The sequence below is a fragment of the Chenopodium album genome, chromosome 7 (assembly GCF_948465745.1).
Source record: "Chenopodium album chromosome 7, dcCheAlbu1.1, whole genome shotgun sequence".
In the NCBI taxonomy this organism is placed as follows: Eukaryota; Viridiplantae; Streptophyta; class Magnoliopsida; order Caryophyllales; family Amaranthaceae; genus Chenopodium; species Chenopodium album.
In genome coordinates, this window is record NC_137840.1 from 61121165 (window position 1) to 61144544 (window position 23380).

The 23380-nt window shown below is 31.6% G+C and overlaps 1 protein-coding gene across 1 annotated transcript; it reads right to left on the bottom strand.

The window, feature by feature from the left end:
• Positions 1–12204: 12204 nt before the first annotated feature.
• LOC145638016 (peroxidase 12-like) lies at positions 12205–15634 on the bottom strand. The gene is made up of 3 exons (XM_081688989.1): positions 15334–15634; positions 14954–15148; positions 12205–12920 (listed from the first exon to the last, which is right to left on the bottom strand). Exons 1-3 carry the CDS (start codon positions 15565–15567, stop codon positions 12294–12296), a joined length of 1056 nt encoding a protein of 351 aa, XP_081545115.1. The 5' UTR covers positions 15568–15634; the 3' UTR covers positions 12205–12293.
• Positions 15635–23380: the final 7746 nt, after the last annotated feature.

Consider the following 23380-nt stretch of genomic DNA (forward strand, 5'->3'; position numbering starts at 1 on the left):
AGGCTAAGCACTTCGTACTTCGTGATGCAATGATAATTATGATTGATGAGTGAATTTTGATATGACAAGGCATGCTTCAGCATTAAGATTTCATGACAAAGGGTTCCTAGGGGAAGTATATTTTGTCATGTATCTGTGCTGTGTGTGATAGTGATTCTAAAGCTAGGCCACAAGAGCTAAGTGTGTGGAAAAAATATTATTTGTTAAAAGAGTCAAATGGTGGTGACTCTTAGGCTAGGTAAGCTAATGATATAGGGATCAAGCCCCCAAGTCTAGCTCTACATGAATAGGGATGAGCATTGGAGATCCCTTGATACGATCATGGTGTAAGTGTGTGAAAGTGAATATGAATGCATATTTATTACGGTCGCACCTCGATGTGAGGTTGCCTACGTATCCGTTAGGAATCGGGCCGAACGTAGCTCTAGCCGAACCTCGCACAAGTGTGTATACCTCAAAAAAAGGTCTTTTTAAGGGTTGTAACGTGGTTAGGCTAAAGGTTTGAAGAAGAAGGGGATAAAGGCTCAAGACCCTAGATAAGCCCCCAAGGTGTGCAACCTTGCTTTTGAATCTTTGTATTTTTATACTTGAGTTTTTCTACTCTTTTTTTTTTAGCTCTCTTTTATCTTTTGCTTTAGCATTTATTTTATTTTTGCAAGTGTGGGCAATCCCGATCATGCGGTCTATCACTCACTTGGCATTCATGTTTCTCAGGCACGGTACCGAGCACTCGATAAGAGACGCAATCTGAGACGTGTTCTTATCGAAGATATTTTCATATTAAAGACATTGGAACACTTGCCCTTTTGTACACTTTATTTATTTATTTTTGCTTATTTTTGCTATTTTAATCTTTTGAATTCACTCAAGTTTTCTTTAGAATTGCAAAAGTTGCACACCATCCCATCCCAAGGTTAGGTAGATGTAGGTTGAAAAAAGGAATGTCTATCGTTAGACGAGGCTCAAAGTGGTTTATGAAGAAAGGATGTATGATTGAAGGGTGAAAGGAGAATGATGTAGCTACAAGGGTTGCCTCAAATCATTGGTATACCTTGTGCTTAGTTTGACATTTTTTTTTTTTTGATGTAACATAATGAAATGATCATATATAAGGAAATAAATGCTCATTTTTATTAAAGGAAAAGGAAAAAAGACTACAAAAAAAAAATCTAAAGGAAAAGAAAAGGTGCCTATGCTAGACTTATTGAGGAAAGGGTAGATAAAAAAGAAATAAAAAACAGAGGTCACAAAATCTTGTCGTTGAAGCTCGCCTCTTGTCTTGTGTTGTTTCCTTTATCATCACTCGCTCTTCTTGTTAACTGGAGGTATGGGAAGCTTGTTGTTATCAATCAAATGTTGGATATCCTCCTTTAGCTTCCAACAGCTCTCAGTAGCATGACCCTTACCTTAGTGGTACTTGCAGTGTTCGTTTGGATTCCAACTAGGCAATCTTTTCTTCAGTGGGGGATCTTTAATAGGTCCAACGGGAGTAATGATTCCCTTGGCATGGAGTCGATCGAAAGCATCATCGTAGCTAATTCCAATAGGGGTAAATTCCCTTTTCGGTTGCTTTCGATTACCCATGGCTAGGATCTCACTAAGGTCGAAAGTACCAACACTATTACTAGAGTAGGTGTTTTTGGAAGAAGAAAGATAGTCGTTCTTCTTCCCTTTATAGCCACTGATACTATTGTTACTAATCTTCGCCTTCTTGTCGCGCGGAGGAACATGAAGGAGATTTGAATCAATGAGATCTTGAACAGGATCTTTGAGGGCGAGACATACTTCGGTGGTGTGACCACGACCTCTATGGTATCGACAATAAGAATTTGGATCCCAATTGGGAAACCGCTTTTTAGGTGGAGGGTCTTGACTGGGACCAATGGGGTGGATAAGATCTTGATTGTGAAGACAGTCGAAAGCTTCATTGTAAGTCATTCTTATTGGTGTGTATTCTTCAATGGTCCGTTTTGCTTGTGGCTTAGGAGCATTGAGTTCTTCATTAAACCCTTGGCGAGAATTTTGTTCGATGGCCATCACCCGATTTGCTAATCCTTCTACCACATTCAAGAGCATGGCAATGACATCTTGCAGTTTTCGAATGTCCTCTTTTAGACTTGACGAGTCTTCCTTGGTATTATCTAAGAAAAGACTTTCATCCTCCTCAATTATGGCCACTTCATCGAGAGAGGTCATATAAGTTGTCTCGATCATAGGCTCTCCCACAGGTGTGATAATAAGTGATGGATCAAAGGATGCTTGGTCATCTTCGATGGCTAGAATCTCGGAAGTTTCATTGTTATTGATCAGATCTTGAATAGCTTCTTTGAGTTTCCAACACTCTTCAGTGTCGTGACCCTTTCCTTGATGATATTTGCAGTGCTTATTAGGGTCCCACTTAGGTGGCCTAGCTTCTGGAACTGGATCTTTGATGGGCCCTATGGGCATGACTAGTCCTTTGTGATGCAGTTTCTCGAAAGTCGTTTCATAACTCATACCAAGTGGAGTGAACACTCTTTTTGATCTTTGGATTCGTGGTTTAGAGGCGCTCGTGGCATGTACTTCATTAATGGGAGAGGAAGAAGAAGGATGGTCGTTCTTCTTTCCTCTCGCACCATTATCTTTCAGAAGGTCATCTTCAATGTCAATGCCTATATTATAGACAGCTTTGAAAGTATCTAACTCGTGTTGGTACTTTAAGTGTTTTGAATACTTCCCTTGGAGATTCTTGATAAACATCCTCACAGATTCTTTTTCAGTAGGAGCCTTGACCATATTAACGGAAGTTTCCCTCCATTTATTGAAGAAAGAAGTGAACCCTTCGTTTTCCTTTTGTTTTAACATCTCAAGTTGTCTGTGGTCTGTTTCGTCTTGGATGTTGCACTTATATCTATCTATGAAAGCGTTTGTTATCGACTCCCAAGAAGAGGTTTTTTCTTTCTCGAGAGAAAAGAACCATTGTTGACAAACGGTTTCGAGAGATAGTGGGAACAGAGAAGGGAAAACCTTCTTATCGATACCCTTAATGCTCATTATAGTTTCGAATGCTCTTAAATGAAAGTATGGGTTATCAGTTGCTCTGAATTTTGGGATGTCGTTGGCGCTGAACTTATGCGGAAGGAGTTCCTTGTCCAGCGAGACCCCTTGTGAACTCATGCCCTGAAATTTATAGTCGCTAGATAGCTTGCTTAGACTCTCTTGCATGAGGTTCATCTGTTGTTGCTTCACGGGATCATCGATCTTAAGGGCGAGAAGCTTCAATGTCTCAGTCATAGTGGCCAGTTGGTTCTTAAGATCATTGACTTCTTCTTGAGTTGCCATTATCTTCTTAGCCTTCCTCTTTTGACGAATCGGTTTATCAAAAAGCGAGACCTGAATAAAGAGGTTGTCCTTGATTAATCGCCCTTCTCTCCTCGACCAAGTACTGTGGAAAAGGAATTTGGGGATATTCATTGTTAATTATTTGACTCAAACTTTATTCAACGTGCAATGGATGGAGGAGGTGAAGAAAAATTGGAATAGAATGTGAAGAAAAGTGATGTAGATGGAGGGATATGAAGGATTAGGAGTAGAATGTACCCCAACTCAAATGACGGAAGGACCGATTCATGCATGGACCTACGACATGGTCATGGTGATGTGTACTCAAAGAGTGTGCTAAGACTAGTGAGTGTAGATGGTACGTTAAGACTCGTGTCATGACCATGTGGCTAGACTATGTGACTAAGACTCGATTAACGACTTGACAAGGTGTTATTGACAGCGAAAATTAACCGAATTAAACAGAGGACTGATTAATTAGACCCTAGGTGACGACTCGACCAATAATCCGAACTGTCGGCCAAGCGACAGGACTGGCGTCACACTGAGGAGCTTGGCGCCAGACAACATAGCTGTCGTCAGGCGCTACACTCCACCGTGTGGCGCTACAGCTCAGACCTTGGCGCCAATATTGGAACTTCGGTCTGGGACTGTTTTTGGTGTTATTAGTCAACTGGGGTATGCCTAAAGTCGTACTAGGTCAATTCCGATTAAAATATTAGACTTTATTGACTCAAATTAAATAATTAATTAATTAATTAATTAGGCAAAGTTTTTTTTTAAGTCATTAATTTATTTAATTTCAACACAAGTCAACAAACGGTTAAGAGAAACATAGAATATATATGCACAAAAAATAATGCACAATTAGTCAAGTAGGCACAATATGATGCAATGAGTTTGCAACCTAACCATGGCTCTAGTTCTCTAAAGTTCGGGATATGGTTTAGTCAAAGAGGGTCCATGGTTAATTGTCCGGATGCACCGCGCGGAAGCCTAACCGTGAAGGGTTGGCGCGAGTGGATGGGACACCGCGAGTTTTAGAAAAAACTCGCTTCCATGGTTTGGTGAATTCAACATCTCGGATGTACCCTTTGTTACACGGAGCGTTCAATCGGGTAGATGGAGCATGAATTCCCAGAGGGTTATGTCCATATGTAGAACACATATGGGTTTCAGAAAAGTGAGAAAACATTCAATCAGGAAGTAGGATCGAGCAAACAATACGAAAAACCGGTCGAAATTAGAACGCATATTTCTGGCTCGGTATTGGGGGAAATTGGCGCCAGCAAACAGAGACTGGCGCCAACTTTTAACTGTAGCGCCTGGCGCCAATACTGGCGTCTGGCGCTACGGCTAAAAGTGTGGCGCCAAGCTCTGGCCCCTGACGCTACTTCCCACATGCCTCAGCAGCTTTCTGTGCTCGATAAAATTTTCCAGTTTCGCGCAGTGTTATTTCAGTCCTAGTTGTGAAAGACGTTTCTCAAATTTCCTAGGTGTAAAATCCTATGTTTTTTACTCATTACGGATGGTCTTTCCAATGAGATACTTTTTATGCATATGACGATAATGTTAATCAAAATTACGCACATGAAATACTTAGAACTTTTCGAGTCTCATCCACTCATTCTAAATAATTGCCGAAACAAATTCAGGAATTAAAATAGAAATCCTCCCCAGTGGAGTCGCCAAAAACTGTAGGGAATAATTCAAGCCTTAATCCCACTAGCTTGAACCCCACTGTGATCATACACTAAAGTACGGTGGCGTCCAAAAGGGAAGAATATAGAGCAAAAGAGTCGCCAACAAGTTTTTACGGAACTTGTAAACCGTTCATAGGATGAAGGTTACACCCCTTAACGATCCAAGAGATCGTCAACTCCATAAGGTCATGAACCAAATAAAGGTTCGGGGATGATGGTACAAATCCAACCTAAAAGAGATTGAACCTGCCCTAATAATAGGCCTCTACTTTATTCTGCTCGTATTCATGTGCGCTTTCTGACTAACATGCAATCAATAGGATTAACCTAAACCTGTTTATCTATGTTGGTTGAATTTAATGCACATATAAATCTAATATTGGCGATCACTTGAATTATAATCACATTAACCCTAAACAAGATTATTAATTATCTTATTAAGCGCGATTACAAGTACCAAATTCCCTTTAAGCATGCATAAAAGGCGTGATCAAGCAATAAATAATAAATATCATCAAGCAACATAATAAATAATCAGTATCAACAATAATAATTATAATCATAATAATAAAATAATCATCATCATAACAATAATAATATTCATAATCATCATGAATTATAACAATTATAATCATAATCATGTTAACATTAAAGCATAATAAACATAGCAAGATCCTAGGCATGATACTAACAAGATTAATAACAAACCCTAGCATGTCACTAAGCAATAAAAATCAAACCTTTAACCCTAACATGATACTAACAATCATAAATATTAGGAAGAATATAAAAGGCATCGTACTTTTAATCATACTTAATATTAAAATTACCCTAGACATGATACTAGGAATATCATAACAATATAGACATGATTTCTACATCATAACATCAATAAATCAATTAAAGTACTTACTTTGATGCCTCGTACCTCTTTCTAATAACAAAATACACACGTTAGTAACTTCAAGGAAAAATAATAATCAAACAATTAAATTAAATAATTGAAATAGAGATTTGGGACCAAACCCTCAGAAATTAAACCTTTCACGTCTAGGGCGAAGGCAACTTCGAATATGGCTAGGTGTTTCTTGATCTTGTGAATGCGGAATTTTGTATGAAAACAAGGTAAGAAAGAATTGAATGTTTTAAAGAATGCTAATTAAAACTTGTGAATGAAGAGAATTGGTGAATGGTAGATGTAGATGATGATTGATGATGATTGGTGTCCCAAAACGGAGTTTTTAATACGATATTTATAGAGAAAATCAGCCAAAAAAGATAAATTAACAAAACAGAGTCTGACGCTCAGGAAACAGAGCTGGCGCCAACCCTGGCTAGCTGGCGCCAGGCACCAATGGCTAGCGCCTGGCGCCAAGCCTGGTTCCAGGCGCCAAGGCCTGGGGTTGGACGCCAAACTTGATTTCAACGCGTTTTCGAAAATCTAATAAATTTCCCGTACTGGAGGATAAAATAATATAATTTCTTCGAAAATGCTATTTGATTTTGATTAAAACTCTGAAAAGTCAACAAAAGTAAATTTATCAATGCTAATTGAATTAGGAATGAAAAGAACCTTCTAGAAGATTCTAGAAGACTAAAACCATTCCTAATTGCATTAGGAATGATAAATCATATTAGGCCCTCCCCAAGATCATTGGGCCGTACATAAAGCTCAAACCGGGCCTAGTTTGGTAAATTGGCCATAACTTCCTCAATATTCATCGGAATTGGGCTTATAATATATCGTTGGAAAGGTCTTTGCAAGCCCCATCCAACTATACCACTATTGGACCCATATCATGGACCAACCAAACTGGATTGACTTTTTTCTTAAAATAACGTTTTTAAAAACAGAGAGAAGAGAAAAGAAATTAAAACTTTCCGCAACACTAGACCTTCCACACTTTCGTTTCATTCGATTATGATTCGACGTGAAAGGTACTCATCACTGGGTTTGGTTTTGGGGAGACACAAATGGGTGTCTACAACTACCTTCTACCGGAATGACACATTTGACTTTTATTTCCCAACGTTTACCATGTCACATGAGTGTCACGTGACCCTTTAATGACTTAATTCCCCTCTTTTACCCAAAATTTCCTGCTTTACACTAAATCACCTCATATAATTATCAAAGGGGTTCCAAAAGAACAATATAAAAAATATGAATAATCGTATAGTTTGGAAAAGAGCTGGTATAAAGCGGGAAATTTTGGGATAAAGGGGGAAATTAAGTCATTAAAGGGTCATGTGACCCTCACATGACATGGTCAACACCGAAAAATAAAAATTGAATGTGTTATTCCGGTGGGAGGTAGTCAATTACAACGTTTTATACTTTATAAGTTAGTTAATTACAACATTTTATACTTTATAAAGTAGTTAATTACAACATTTTGTTTTTAGGGTAGTTTTTTGCAAAATTCAAAGTTTAAAAGGTAGTTTTTCACAAAATATTCATTAGATAATATGATCATGTGATACAGATTTAGTATATTGATTAAAAATTAAAGGAAAAATGGAATCTAAAAATCCAACCTTTGGCCGGTTTGACAATAACAATCCAACCTTTCAGTAATCTCAAAAAAATCCAACCTTTATATCCCACCTTCTTTGACAGGTCCATTTTACCTTTAACTTGTTAAACCGGTTAAAAAGTTTTTTATTTTTTTTGTTTTTTTTTTTTTTAATTTCCTTCTCACTCTTCTTCTTTCTCTCTCCTCTCTACACCACCACGACACCACCACCTCTGCTACCACTTACCCCACCCAACACAAGCCCATATTCGAAACCCTCTTCCTCCTCCTCCACTCTCTCTCCTCCCAAACCAACGCCCAACCACGCAGCCTCACGCAATCCTCCCAAACGACGCAGCCCCCCGAGGCCCCGATCGAAAACCTCCCTGTTTCAAATCACGCAGCCTTACGGGTAGGCATCTAGGTTCGTGGGGTAGGCATCTGGGTTCGTGAGGTAGGCGTTTGGGTTCGTGGAGGTCAGGGCTTGAGTTTGGGGTTGGTTTAGGCTTGCTGTCGGGTTGGTTTGGGAGGGTCGAATAGGGTGTTTGGTGTGGTGGTTATATATGTTAGGTTTAGATTCATAGGGGGTTTTGGTGGTTGGGGAGGTTGCGGCAAGGGGTAAGGGGGTGGGGGGAGATTGCCGGAATCCAACGACCCCGATGGTGGGGCTAGTTGGGGTGGGGGGAAGTAGCCGGGGAGTGGGGGAGGTGGCTGGGGTTGTGCGGGGGCTGGGGGAGGTGGCTGGTGGTGTTTTTTTTTTTCTGTTTTATTTTTTCTTTTAATTTTATTTGTTTTTTAATGATTAAAACAATAATTGACCAATTAACGACTGACACGTGGCACATAACTTACAAAAAACGGTCATCAATAGGTAATGGATTTGTTGGAGAAGGTGGGGGGGCAAAGGTTGGATTTTTTTTAGATTACTGAAAGGTTGGATTTTTATTGTCAGACCGGCCAAAGGTTGGATTATTAAATTCCATTTTTCCAAAATTAAATTAATAAAGAAATCAATTGTCAAAGTTGATGTAGTTTGACCGTGAAAGTCAATTATGTATTGGGATTTTGGGAACAAGTTTTTTTTTTGACGGGAATTAAAAAAAAAAAAAAAAAAAAAACCTTGTTCCCAAAATCCCAATACATATTTGACTTTCATATCTAAGATTATAATTCAATCTTGTACATTAGATAAAGATAACATGACTTGGCATTTTTCTTTTGCTGAATAAATTTTTTTTACAGACTAAATTTATATTAACTGGTTCGCTATTACTTTTGGGACAGTTTTCAAATGGGCACAATAAAATTGTGGCCATTGTATTAGAAGTTTAAATCATAACCGTCTATTTCTTTTAGATGATATAAACAGTTGATAAAGATAACTTTATATTTTTATTTTAGAAAACGTTGAAAAAAAAAGCCTTAATAATCAATCACGTTCTAAACTTCTAACCCACTACCAATTCAGTTTTCAATAATTTACAAAGTAGTTTTTTTTTTCCTTCCCCTGCTATCGATTCACTATCAATTCATTCTTCAATTCTTAATTGTGGGTGTTGCTTCAATCTAAATTTAATGGACCTGCCATGATTTTCCTGTGATTAGTGCAAATGCATTTGTCAGTGTTAGTAAAAAAAAAAAAAAGTATTATTTAAGATTGTCTAATGAACCTCCAAACACTGCACGGAGGCAATGGGATATTGAACTTTAATGGTGACGCATGTAATGGAGATGATGGAGAAACTGATAGTTTCAATAGGATGATCAATAATCATGGGTATGCCAATATACACATTATAATTGTTCTCAACCCTTCTTTTTTTACTCACATTACTAATAGGATGATAATTAGATTGAAGCAACACACAAAATGACACAATTAAGAATTGAAGAATGAATTGATAGCAGGGAAAGGGGAAATTTTTTTAGGATATTTTGTGAAAAACTACCTTTTAAACTTTGACTTTTGCGAGAAACTACCCTAAAAACAAAATGTTATAATTAACTACCTTATAAAGTATAAATGTTGTAATTAACTACCTTATAAAGTATAAAATGTTGTAATTGACTACCTCCCATCGGAAAAACACATTTGATTTTTATTTTCCGGTGTTAGACCATGTCATGTGAGGGTCACATGACTTTTTAATGACTTAATTCCCCACTTCTCCCAAAATTTCCCGCTTTATAAACATCAAAAAAAACAATTACAACATTTTGTTTTTGAGTAGTTTTTCGCAAAATATGGAGTTTAAAAGGTAGTTTTTCACAAAAAAAAAATCCATTTTTTTTTGTTAAAAATTGAATTTGAACGTGATTGATTTTTAAGTTTTTTGTTTTGTCAACGTTTCTAAAATAAAATCCATATTCAACTTTATCGACGATTCATATTAGTCAAAAATTAATAGATGGTTATGATTTAGGGGGTGTTCGGAAACCAAATTTTCAGCTGGCTTTTGGCTTTTGGCCTGTTCAAGTTGGTGAAACAGCCAAAAAACATGTGGTTAGTGGCTTTTTTAACTGGCTGAAAAGCTGGCTTTTAAGCCAAAAGCTAGTTGGAGTAGCTTTTGGCTAATGGCTTTTGGCTTGTTAACATAATTAATTTTTTATTAATAATAATTAGTCATAATATATGATAATTAATAATTAATAGTTAATAATTAATAATTAATAATTAATAATTAATAATTAGTAATTAATATTAATAATTAGTAATTAATAATTAGTAATTAATAATTAATAATTAATAATTTACAATTTACATTTAATTATTAATAATTATTAATTATTAATTATTAATTAATAATTAATAATTAATAATTTACAATTAATAATTAATAATTTACAATTAATAATTAATAATTAATAATTAATAATTTACAATTAATAATTAATAATTAACAATTAAAAATTAATAATTAACAATTAAAAATTAACAATTAAAAATTAAAAATTAACAATTAATAATTAACAATTAATATTTAATAATTAACAATTAATAATTATTAATTAGAAATTAATAATAAGTATTTAATAATTAATAATTAGTATTTAATAATTAATAATAAGTATTTAATAATTAGTATTTAATAATTAATAATTAATTATTATTATTCAATAATTAGTTTTTAATAATTAGTATTAAAATGGAGTAATATTAGTAATTTATAGTATATTACTATTGATAATTATCAATTTATAACTTATATACAATTATTGTTAATTAATAACCAATAATTAATTTGAATTATAACTAATTATTATAAAATTATTGTAAACTTATTGTAAATAATTAATAATTAATTTACAATTATTATTACCAATAATTTATTATTTTAATTAATACTAAAGTACTATATTAGTTCATTAGTGTTGATATTGTTTAACAACAGCTAGCACCCAACAACTAATTTACCAAATACTACAACTATAGTCAAACAGCCAACTCAAAAGCCAATCTAAACAGCCAGTCAAACCAGCCAACGAAAACAGCCGACAGCCAACAGCCAATTGCCAAACAGGGCCTTAATCTAATACAATGGCCACAATTTTATTGTGGCCATTCAAAAGTCATCCATTATTTTTGTTCTTTAAAGCTAATGAATTTTACTAGTTATTTTTATTTAACTGATTTTATTTTTTCTAAACATAAATTATTTTGTTGAATATTATTGTGATAAGGTCAAGCGATCCTGGTCTAAGACAAAGTTCTTAATTATTTGTAGTGAAAAGAAGGATTGTCACTAATGATTAGAACACCAAATGGCACTTTGTTGTATAATTGTGTGATTCCTAATCTTGACTTTGTTCTCTTCACTCTACCATTTGGGTACAGACTTCATTGATCATGGTTTTTCATTAGATAAAGCAATGATTACACGATTCACACTCACTACGGATATATCAGACATAACTAATTTAAACCCCGTGTAACAGATGCACAGTTGTTAAATATTTTTAATTACAACATAATTATATAAAGAGTTTTAAAAAATAACTCAACACACCAATTATTTAAGAGTACAAATAAAGCATATTTGAAAAAAAAAAAAAAAAAAAAAAAAAAAAAAAAACAACAACAAAGAATAATTATAATAAATTATTTGATAGTCATAGATTAGTTTAGATTTTATATAAAGCGAACATAATAATCTTGATACAATCTTTTAAGATTTTTTTTTTTTTTAATAAATTTTTTTGGAGGGAAAATTTCTAATATAACGTTGTCAAGTGTCCCTTTAGGTTTTGCCTTTAGTAATATGTAATATGTAATCGATAGATCTAGAAAAAACAAAATAACCCAGGGCTGTTAATTGATAAAATGGGGTAATATAATATTGAATCATCAAGGTAACAAGTAAGACGCGGATCTAATGTGAACCCATGTGATAGATTTTTTTTTTTTTTTTTTTCCACTTAAGTTAAAACCAACAAATATTCTTTGTAATTAAGGTAGCATATGTGAAAAATAGTACAAATGTACAAAGTCAGAACCTTACAAGAAAATTAATACTAAAATGGGAACAAAGAAACTTAACAAGAAACATATTTTAAATACACTACTTGAGCAATATGAGCACGGAATTCATTCATTGAGATTAAATCTCATTTATTCATGCATTATATATATATAGAAAACATACCAAAGGCACAAATCTAGACATCGTCACACCTTACACGTAAGAGATTGGCCAAACATACATATATAAATATAGTAAAACTCCAAATACTCCACTTGAAGTACAAATGTTACTTAATATTGTGACAATCTTCCTTGTTCTTGATCCACATCCACCATAGACTTGAGATCCACGTTACTATTAGCATTTCTTGCGGAGCAATTCGAGCGAATTTCCCCTTGTGACCCCGTCAAAACATTAAGTTGGCTCATTTTAACCATCGCGTCTATGAACTTTTGAAAGAACAAGGTTTGGTTAACCGCAAAACTTGTGACTATTCCCTTAGTCCTTGAATCGGTAAACAAATCTTGATCGGAAGTGAACAAGCCTTGGCGGTTCATAAGATCAACATAATACTTGTTGTCGAAAATGTTAGGAGTACGAATGTCCAAATTTGTAGTGTTATCAGTGTTAGAAGTTGGACACGTGAGTTTAAGGTTGTTAGCAAAGGTTTGGGCCATGGCAGGGTCTTGAGTAGGGTAGAGTCTATTAGTGAAAGAGGTGCAATGGCTGATACCGATGGTGTGGCCACCGGATAAGGCGACGAGGTCCGTGGCATTTAGGTTTTTGGTAGCAAAGGAGCTGAGGAGTTGTGTAGTGTTGAAAAAGGGAGGTGGTAGGTTGGCTAGCGTTGCATTTCTTGTAGCAAAGTTTAGTCCGTCCCTTCTTCCTAAGGGTATCCCATAGAACGGTCCACCCGCCTAAAATTTAGCAATTTATGTAACAAAGTAAGAATATGTGAATATAATACAATATATAATTAACTATAATAGGACGGCAAGGCAAAATCATAAAAATAAAAAGAAGAATAATAAATTAAATAAAAAAAAAAAAAAAAGTATCTAATATTCCATTGGTTTGTACTATTTAAATCGTACATTGAAGTATTAGAATTTAAAGTTTTGTTGGATTTATCGTTATTGTTTTTCTACACTTTATTCTTTAATCGTAAGTCCGGCCTCTACTTCTCAGGATAAGCCAATTGTTTTCACACTAGACATCATTTGAGCTAGTTGACTTTAAGACAAGGAATGATCTTATTATCTAAATGTTGACTCTTGCGTATCCGTACGACCGCGTATATCCCTCCTAAATAATGAGTTGGTAAGCTGGCAAGGTATCCAGCAAAACAAGCACATACATTAATAAAATTTATGGATGGTATGTTCTGTATCCGACTACATATGTTTTAGCTAGATACAATTTTCGTATTCACCAACACGTCTGAAAATGTAGCACCATTTTATTGTTTATGCTATTAACGCCTTTATAACATTTTCCTTAGGGAAAAAGTTGAATAAAACTACGGATTAATTCATGTAATTAAAATATGTACTATAAGTATTTGATGTTGTCCTATTTGGTATATAAATTGCAAAATAAAGTATTAAATCTTAAAAATAAAAAAAAAAATCACATAACAAAAGTACTACTTATCTTGTACTAGTTGGTAAGGAGTAAGGATAATAATAGTACTATGGTTGTCTTACACTTCTACAGTTCTACACATAGAATTGTGTATATATGTAGGTTTCTATCATGTGTAATATGCTTTTTTGAAACCAATCATGTGTAATATTATACCAGTAAGCAATATATGTTGGTGTACAACCCAAACATTCATAAGAGTAATAATATACGGAAATATTCTCCATCAACAAAAAACTGTGTAATGTGTAATAATAGAGTAAATAGTAAAGGAACGCAAGCACGAAATTCCATATCAACCTTGCATGCATATTCGCAAACTCAAAATCGTGTAAAGTGTAATAATAGTAAAGGAACGTGACCAAGTAATTCCATATTAACCATGCAAATAACTGTAAAGTATAATGGATATGTACTTAAAACAACTTTTATTTTATCTAAGTAAATAAAATAGAATAAATTAAAAAAATAAATAAACAAACAAACCTAAATGAATGTATATTATCAAAATTTTGACATTAATGTACTCATATATATTCCATATTAGTAACAAACACCTACTTATTAATTTCTTGATGAGAAAGTTGGAAAGCCATTGATGATAAATGGATAACCTTTTTTTTTATCTATTTGTCTATTTTATGTGGTGTTATCGCGAGCGGCACGTGTTAAGGATCTGTTTAGTTCAGCTTAATTTCAGTTCAATTCATCGGCTTCAATAAGTTCAGTTCAGCTCTAATAAGTTCAGTTCAACTCGTAATTTCCTTCTCTCATAAAATATTCATTTCAGTTCAGTTCACTTTAGCTTCAATCAGTTCAGTTTAGTTCAATTCAACTCGGCTTAGTAAATGTGAACAAGCCTTAAGTTGTAAAAATATACAAAATGCTCCGCACATAGCAGCATTTAAGACATCTTTTAGTACAAAAAATAAAAGCTTTAATAAAAAAATTGAATATGAATAAATTATTATTATGTCCCGTATTTAATGTTAAGTATGGAAAGATTTACTTATAATTTGTTGAATAATCTACGAATCAGGAATCTTGTACTTCCTACGTCCTCAAGTTGCCCTCCTAGACTTAGGGCACATATATATATAAAAAATTGAAAGTAGAAATGCGTCAATTATTTTAATAGACAATGTAAAAGTAGGTTAAAAACAATATTATATAGGTAAATAAAGTTAGTTGATTATTGAAATTAAGATCAAATGTAGGTTTCAAAATAAATAGTCATATATTTTGAAAGCATAGAAACATTTATAACCTAATTCAATAAACCAAAGAGGTATAAAAGTAATGATACCAGAAAAACAGAATCACGAGCTGCAAGGGCAGTTATATCAGCACAAGACACAACTCGTCCACACTGCTGATGCACAAGCGCACGGAGATCATTTATTATCTTAAATGCTTGAGACCTAAGCGTCAAGTTTGGAGGAGCATCCTTCTCACTTGGACCACTGGCTGATCCATCCAGCAATACGGAACCATCACATCCCTTACAATATACATATTAATAATTAATGAAAAGTCAAGATTAACAATAATTTAATAATATATAACCAAGATATGCTAAAATTCTCTGCCATAAAGCTCATATCAGGTTATTACGACTAAAAATTGGGAAGGAAAAATCAACAAGATATATGCATAGTTTTTTAATTTCTATAAATAAGTATTTACCTGAACAAAGCAATCATGAAAATGAAGGCGGAGCAAGCCGGCGGCTTGGGTTATATCACTTTGAAGAACTTGTGAAAGATGATTTCTAATGATGGAATCCAAACTAGGACATTTAGAAGAGTAAAATGTGTATGAAAGTCCAGGCACAACTGGTACACTACTTTGACCCTTTGAGATTCCTATTATTAAGGATGACAATACTAGAAAAAGTGGGACAATTTTTGAAGAGGCCATTGTTTTTATGATCTCTTTTTTCTCTTGTATAACCCTAGTTAGTTGTTTTAGACTTGTGAGATATGGTTCATTGCATGGGACCATATTTATAAGAAATCATTTTGAACATTAACGTAAATAAATCATTTTGAACATTAACGTAAATAAATCATTTTTTTCTACTAATAAAATTTGGGTGGTTGTTGGAAATTTTGATATTGACTAAGTGTATAGTTTGTCTGTATTCTACATTATTGGTGACTTTAGCTAGTTAACTTGCGCGAGGATTTAGGAGCTATATTTTTCATCCTATTATCCTTTGCATTAGGTCAAAATTATACACTAATGCCGTAATGCGTATAGACGTATGGCAGACACACGACTTGGTTTTTTTCATGTTTTTGGTGAGAAGACATTAGGGCTTTAATAAATGCTTAGCCTTATTCAATCTTTTTTGTAACTTCCAATTTAAGCAACTTATGTATGCACAATCATTGGAGTGCATATATCCCATGTAAATGCGCGAGTATCATATTGATAACTTAATAATGTAAGAAATCAAAATAAAAAATATTTTAAAAAATTAAGAAATTAGGTTATGTAAATAATTTGAAGGTTCTAATGGATAAAATAAAAAATAAATAAAAATAAATAAAAAATAAATAAAACAGAAGAAAATAAAACAGAAGAAGCTAACATGATTATTGTTTAAGGTCAATAACTTCCCTTGTGGTGTAATTTGTTCAACTTAAATAATTTGAGTTTTGTATATACTCCATATATAGTACAAATTGTATTTGGGTAAAGATTTATGCAAATTAAAATAGAAATTAATCTATTAATTACAATTGGATAAATTACATGGAATTTATTTTCACAATCTAATATATATTTATAAAGGGGAGTTTTTTCCCGAGTTTTTAGACAGCCATGTAGGATTTAAATTTTTTCAGTGCGCCATGTAGAGTAATAAATTTTAGTGGTAGCCAATTAAATACGAGATTATTAATTTATTTTAGATTTAAATAATTTAAATGACATGTAAGAAAAATTGGCGAATGAGATTTCCCAGTTTAAATTAATTAAATATATAATATTATCTTTTGATATCAGGAATTTTTTCTAAATATATAACAAATTTTAACACATAAATATATGTATAAAAAAATTTATTTTAAAAAATTCAAACAAACCGTGCATCACACGGGCTTCATCTAGTCACATAAATTGATAAACCCGCTCTTTATTGAACAAGATTGTAAAACATGACATAAAATTAAAAGAGGGTATGAAAAGGGTTTGGTATGCAAACATGATCTTGGCTTTGCAGAAATTAAAAAAATATATATATATATATATTATTTGATTCAATTGAATTGTTATGTATGTTATAAAGCTAAATTTCTTAATATAGGTATTATGATTTTTTGTGAATAACTCAATCTTATTATTTTTAAAAAAAATTAAAAATTAAAAAAACGAGTGATTGAATTATGTCTATATCTTTGCCTTTTGTGACTCACTCAAGATCAAGATACTACTTTGAACCAAAAAGGGCTTTCAAAATCGAATCGTAGCATTGTAAGATTTTATGGACATGCATAATCAAGATGTCATATGTAAATTCAATCGAATATATTTAAATTACAAGTTAAAACCTAATGATTTGTAGAAAATATGTACACACACACGTACGAGTAGTATTTATAAATAAGCTTGTAGATGCATGTTTAAAACTTGTAGAGTTTTCGCTACGTAAGAGATATGTGAAATATCTAGTAGAATCGTAAATTGAATAGTATGGACATACATGAATCGTAAAATCGTATGATTCTAAAATTTAAACTGGGATTTGAATAACTATATATGACTCATCAATACAAAAGAAAATGGATTTTTTTAAACTTTTATTGTTTTGTAAAATTTGAATTTAATTGTTTGTTAAGTCCTTCTCTTTAGACTTATTTTTCAAGATTTTAGGTTAGGAAATTGAAATTAACAACACCATCAACATCAATTATTTTTTAATTTAATTATATTAAATTTCGATTTAGTTTATTTAGTTAGATTAATTCAATCTAAAAGAAACGAGACCTAAATTGAAATTTTGGAGGATTGTGTGTATAATATATATATATATATATATATATATATATATATATATATATATATATATATATATATATTATGCTACAGATCTCCATTGTGTTTTTTGTATATTTTCTAACACATTTCTATATATAAGATCATATATCAGTATATCATACGCTACAAGCACACCATTGCCCCAAATTATTACAAGTATGTATATAGTTCTAAAATACTACCTCCGTTAATTGTTGTGCAACTTTGGGGTATTATTTGTGAGATAAAGTATAATATATTCTAAAAATGCACATAACATTTAACGGAAGTAGTAAGAACATATATCTGTTCAATTATTGCTCATAAACTTTAAAACATGTGTTCATTTAATCATTTTCATTGATGAAGTAAGTGATCAAAAAAAATGGACTGAATGTCCAAATTTTGAACTATACAAACTAATATGACCGAAATATTCGTAATTATACAAATAAATGTTCATATTTTGAACTATATGTTCATTCAAAACACGATGTGCATCATGATCCTAGTTACGGAGTATAAGATAAAGTTTTAGGTGTTCATAGGCTCATAGTCATAACCTCATACTTCCTCCGCTCTTTTTTACTTGACCCGCTTTGACTTTTACACTATTCACCACCTCTTATTTGACCGTCTTTTGTGAGTGATATGTAAGGAAAAATATATTCATTATGATATCTTTTTTAATTCGTCTCAATAAGTATTATCGTAATATACAACTTTTATAATTTTTACTTATGAAGAATTAAAGTTATTGATCGCTAAAGTTTTGCATTGGCAATCGTGATAAAAAAAACAGGTCAATTAAAAAAAACAGACACTACTATAAGAAACTTTTTATGGGGAGGAAAAGAGTTTAAGTTTTCAAACAACAGCGTAATTGATTCACCTACTTTCCGAGATTTCTTCCCTCCTGCTACATGTTCGTGTAACTTGATCCTCTGAGCTCAACAAACATTATAGTTTTTCAAATTTAGCGGATAATGTTATTCAGATCAACAAATTAGATTTTCAAGAAAGAGAATGATCTTCCAAAGAAGAAAAAAAAATATTGTTGAGTATAAAATAAATATAGCGAATTATTATGGTATAAAATAAATAAATATAGCGAATTATTGATAGAGTATAAAATATTCTTAAACCTCAACCATTAGCCAACGTGACACAAACATTATGGGTTCAAATCTCATCCACTTCCCACCTTCAAGTGGAATTTTTATCGCGGGGTATGTGGATGGCCTATGCTGACTAAGTAACCCCATAACATCGATGAAGTAACTCCTATAACACTAACGAAGAGATTTTTATGGTATTTGATTATATGGTGTGGCCAACCACATATAATAATTTGTGTAAATCCTATTATCTCCGATGCACTGATCTATAGGGGTACTTGGGTGGCACGGGCCCACCAAAATTATTTTAAATTTCTTTTTTTAGTTTAAAATTCAGTTATATTGTTGATATAAAAGTTTATGTCTACATAATTATTCACTAATTGTCTCTAATTGGTCAAATAGTATTTTTAGCTCAACTAGAGAGTAGAGAGTAGGAAAATCATAAACATGGCGTGGCTAATGTTCGTTCTTTCCGGGTGTACCGCTTAAATTCCTCTTAACATTTGAAAATTTGAGGAATTCGGTAATGATCATATCATTATCCACTAAAATTAAAATTATAAAAGAAAATAAAATTATAAAAATAAAAGGTAATGACCACATCACAACTTGTGAAAGTCGGGGGGACAAGTTAACAAGTGTTCGTTGTAAGATAAATTATGCAAAGCAAAAAGTTATAAAAACACGTTTAATCTATCCGACCAACTGATGGCCATTCAAATTATTTTATTAAATATATTTATAATATTTTGATCATACAATAAAACGAACACTTTAGGTGACTACTATGTAGTGTAATAGTTAGTGATTTTTCGTTTGCTTTGACATCATACAATAAACAATAGAATAAAAAATGATGAATATGTCATTCTTAACTTTACATAAGTAGTTAAGTATACAATAATTTGTTTCATATTTTCATGTTGTAATTTATGGCGAGTTTTATTTAACTTAAAAAAAAAAAAAAAAAAAAAAAAAAAAAAAAAAAAAAAAAGCTAGACCAAAATTACAGATAACTTACAATCCGTAAAAATTACGAAGTATTTAAATAAATAACAAGAAGTTTGATATATAAAAATCATTTTTAAATAGTAATTATATTATTATTTATTCATAATATAATTATATAACCCATTATGATTAGTTTATGTTTTCTCACCTACAAAATTTCTTTATGCTTTTTACCATTTTTTACGAGATATAACCCATTGTTCATAAAAAGAATTTTTAGAGACAAATGGAGAGTTATTCATATTAATCGGTTTCATTAAGTAAAATTGGGATATACCACAAGAAATAAACTAGAGTAATCAAGTACTTCCTTAAGTTTTTGGTCTTCTTTCACAATTATTAATCAATTTTTACATTTTCAAAATGATTTATTTATCTTCTTCGTTCCATTGCTATATTGAATTTTCTCTAGCAATAAGCACAAGCAAATGATAAACCATCAAAATTAAAATATATGGAGTGATTTGTAGTCATTATATATATATATATATATATATATATATATATATATATATATATATATATATATATATATATATATATATATATATATATATATATATATATATATATATATATATATATATATATATATATATATATATATATATATATATATATATATATATATATATTTTAAAATTGTACTCTAATTTAATCACATAAGCTTAATTAGAACTCCATATTTTGAATGTTCAACTATTCAAGTTGGATGCAGTACAATTTAAGGGATATTGGAGTACTATCTAGAAGCATACTAATGCAAGATATTCATGTTATATTTGACTTTTAAAACGGAAATTCATTATCTATAATGTGGAGAACTTTTGTTTTTTCCATTTTGGTTTCACATTATCTAATACACAATTTTTCTTACCATGTACTTCATCCGTTTAAATCTTTAAATTATATGACACGATTTGACTTTTAATTATTTACAAACTTTGCTTCGTCTAGTTTTTGTGATTTATCAATATTATAAAAAATTTAAAATAAAATAAAAACATATTCATGTGAAATCATTATTGGAATCCTATTAATGTGTATTTTCAAAATATCATTTTTTATACTTCATTTTTAATTGTTGATAAATTTAGATATTTACGATTAAATTTGTGCATTGATAAACGTGATAAAAATAAAATGTCACCGAATTTGAAATAGAGAAAGAATTACATAAGAAATATTATAATTGAGTTAATAGTTTTTAAATTACACATTTTGACATATCCAATATGTTCTCATATGGTATTGCACGTTTTGTCATTTGTGAGAGAGTGTTATATACACCCGGGTGCACGGTGCATCCAAGGGTATTTGTTTGCTCATTGAATGATAAATTGACAAATAATCATCAAAAAGAGCAAACAATAACTTTGGGTGCACCGTGCACCCGGGTGTATATAACAATTTCTAGTCATTTGTATTGATAATATCTTATCAAGTTTTCAAATATTGATGACCAAAATTAAAGTGTACAAAGAACTACAAAATGGAGATATTAGTTAATCAAATTTAAACTATTGTTCATAATTTTCTTTATTAACTTGAGTTTTACTCTATTGACTTAAATGATCAACCAATTATATAGTTAATTTGACTTTTGAGAGAGAGTGAGAGTAAGAGAATAATCAAAAAAATTTAGCTCCACAAGAAGAGGTAAGAAACATCTATACTATATATTAAAAGGCGTTATTACAGAAGTTTAGATGTCAGTGAAGCTCTCCTCATTTACACTTTGTTTGGATAGGAAGAAATGGAAGGAAAAGAAGAGAAGAGAAATGGAGGGGGACAAAATCTCTTATTTGGGTAAAAGATTGGGGGAAGGAAGGGAAGGAAAGTGAGAGATCCATTTTCCCTCTCTCTATAATAACCATAATCTCTCCAAAATTGGAGAGATTTGGAGGGAAAATGAAGCTCACCTCCCCCTCCCTTTCTTTCCCTTCCCTTCCTCCATTTTCCCTCCCCTTCTTTTCCTTCCTTCTTTGCTATCCAAACAAAGCGTTAATCCGATTGTCTAAAAGTTCTTACAAGATTTGAATTCATAACCTCAAGTTTAAACTTCAACGTATGAGTCACAAAGCTATTACCATATTACATGTCATTTAATAAATATTAAATATTAATAAGGTTTTTATCATGGAAATAATGCAGTAATTTGGGACATCGCCCGGACTTAACAGTAGTTTAAAATATTAAAACATGAGTTAATATAATTAAACAATTAAAACCGGTATTGAACTAGTGATAGTGTGTAAACGAGTCACAAGATTAGTACAAAAACAGGTTTGTGTATTTTCTTGAAACCATGGATGTGACAATGTGACATGTCTTGATATGGTTAATTAAATGATTTTAACTTTAAATCTTAATCAAGAAGATGATAGGGTGTAGTAAGATTAGGTTTTTGATAATAATCGACCGCGTCAAGAATTTGGCTCCGACAATTATTTATATGTTTTTTAAATAATCAACTAACTGTTAGAAAAATGATCCTTGAAGATTATGACAGGTAGGATTTGAGGCAGCTAATTTTATTACCAATTTTTATTTTTCTTCCATCTTTTACTATGGGTTTACTTGTTTTAATTAATGATTTCTTGACATTAAATTACGAATTGATTAATTCTACCATTATTTATAATGATTAGATTGAAGTCTTATTATACAATGACTTAAGAAAAGAACACTGAATATGCGATGAATTTGGAAAAGGGAATGAAAGAGTTCAAAAAATTATTACCTTTAGTTTTTACGAGTACTACCTTATACTTTTATACTTTTCCAAGGTTTTTATGAATCATGAGCTTCATGACTTAAAGTGTCTCAAAACCTTAACCTATTCCAATTACATCGTATAAAAATAGATGGTTTAGATTCTAAGAACTTGTACTATTCACTTGAAAATGTTATGCTCTAATTTAGTTTTGACTAAATTTTTAAATTTGACTTTATATAATGAAACAATAACCATATATTTACACTATTGCATAAGGGGGGAAAAAAATGGTAAGCCAGTGTTAAAATTAGTGATTTAGTTTTAAGGGCCATTAGGCCCAAAAAAAAAAAAGTAATTGGCATAGATTCACAATCAAATTGGATTTAGTAGAAAATGGATCAGATTGTAAGCAATATTTCAAAATCAAAATTAAAGCTAAGACACCCTAAAATAAGGCCCAATAAAAGTATTAAAATCCAAATTGAATTACACCTTAAACAATACTTCAAGCCCAAACAAACTAGTTGACAATAATTTCTAAGACCAATGACTCAACCCGAGCAAATTGCAACTTCACCATAACAAAGCCCAAAAGCACCATGACCCAAAGATAATACGAAGTATTTGACTACTTGCATTTTATTTTTATTTTATTTGTTTTTTTAGTTTTTTGAGGAAAATTTAACCCTATATTAATAATCTAAATCAAATACTCAAATCCACGACTGTATTTATGGGTATTGGGGAGTCCATTTTGTATATTAAAAGGAAAATTTGCAAATTGAAGTCATTTAAAAAAAAATTGCAAATTTCAACCCAAAAGTTGTTATAAATTGTAAATTACAACTCAATTCAATTT

What these genes read in the sequence shown, in the direction of transcription:
- LOC145638016 (XM_081688989.1), bottom strand. Translation starts at nt 15,567, where the DNA reads ATGGCCTCTTCAAAAATTGTCCCACTTTTTCTAGTATTGTCATCCTTA. An exon ending in TTCATGATTGCTTTGTTCAG is followed by an intron (nt 15,149 to 15,333) that starts GTAAATACTTAT and finishes GTATATTGTAAG; the next exon opens with GGATGTGATGGTTCCGTATT. An exon ending in CTCGTGATTCTGTTTTTCTG is followed by an intron (nt 12,921 to 14,953) that starts GTATCATTACTT and finishes GCTAAATTTTAG; the next exon opens with GCGGGTGGACCGTTCTATGG.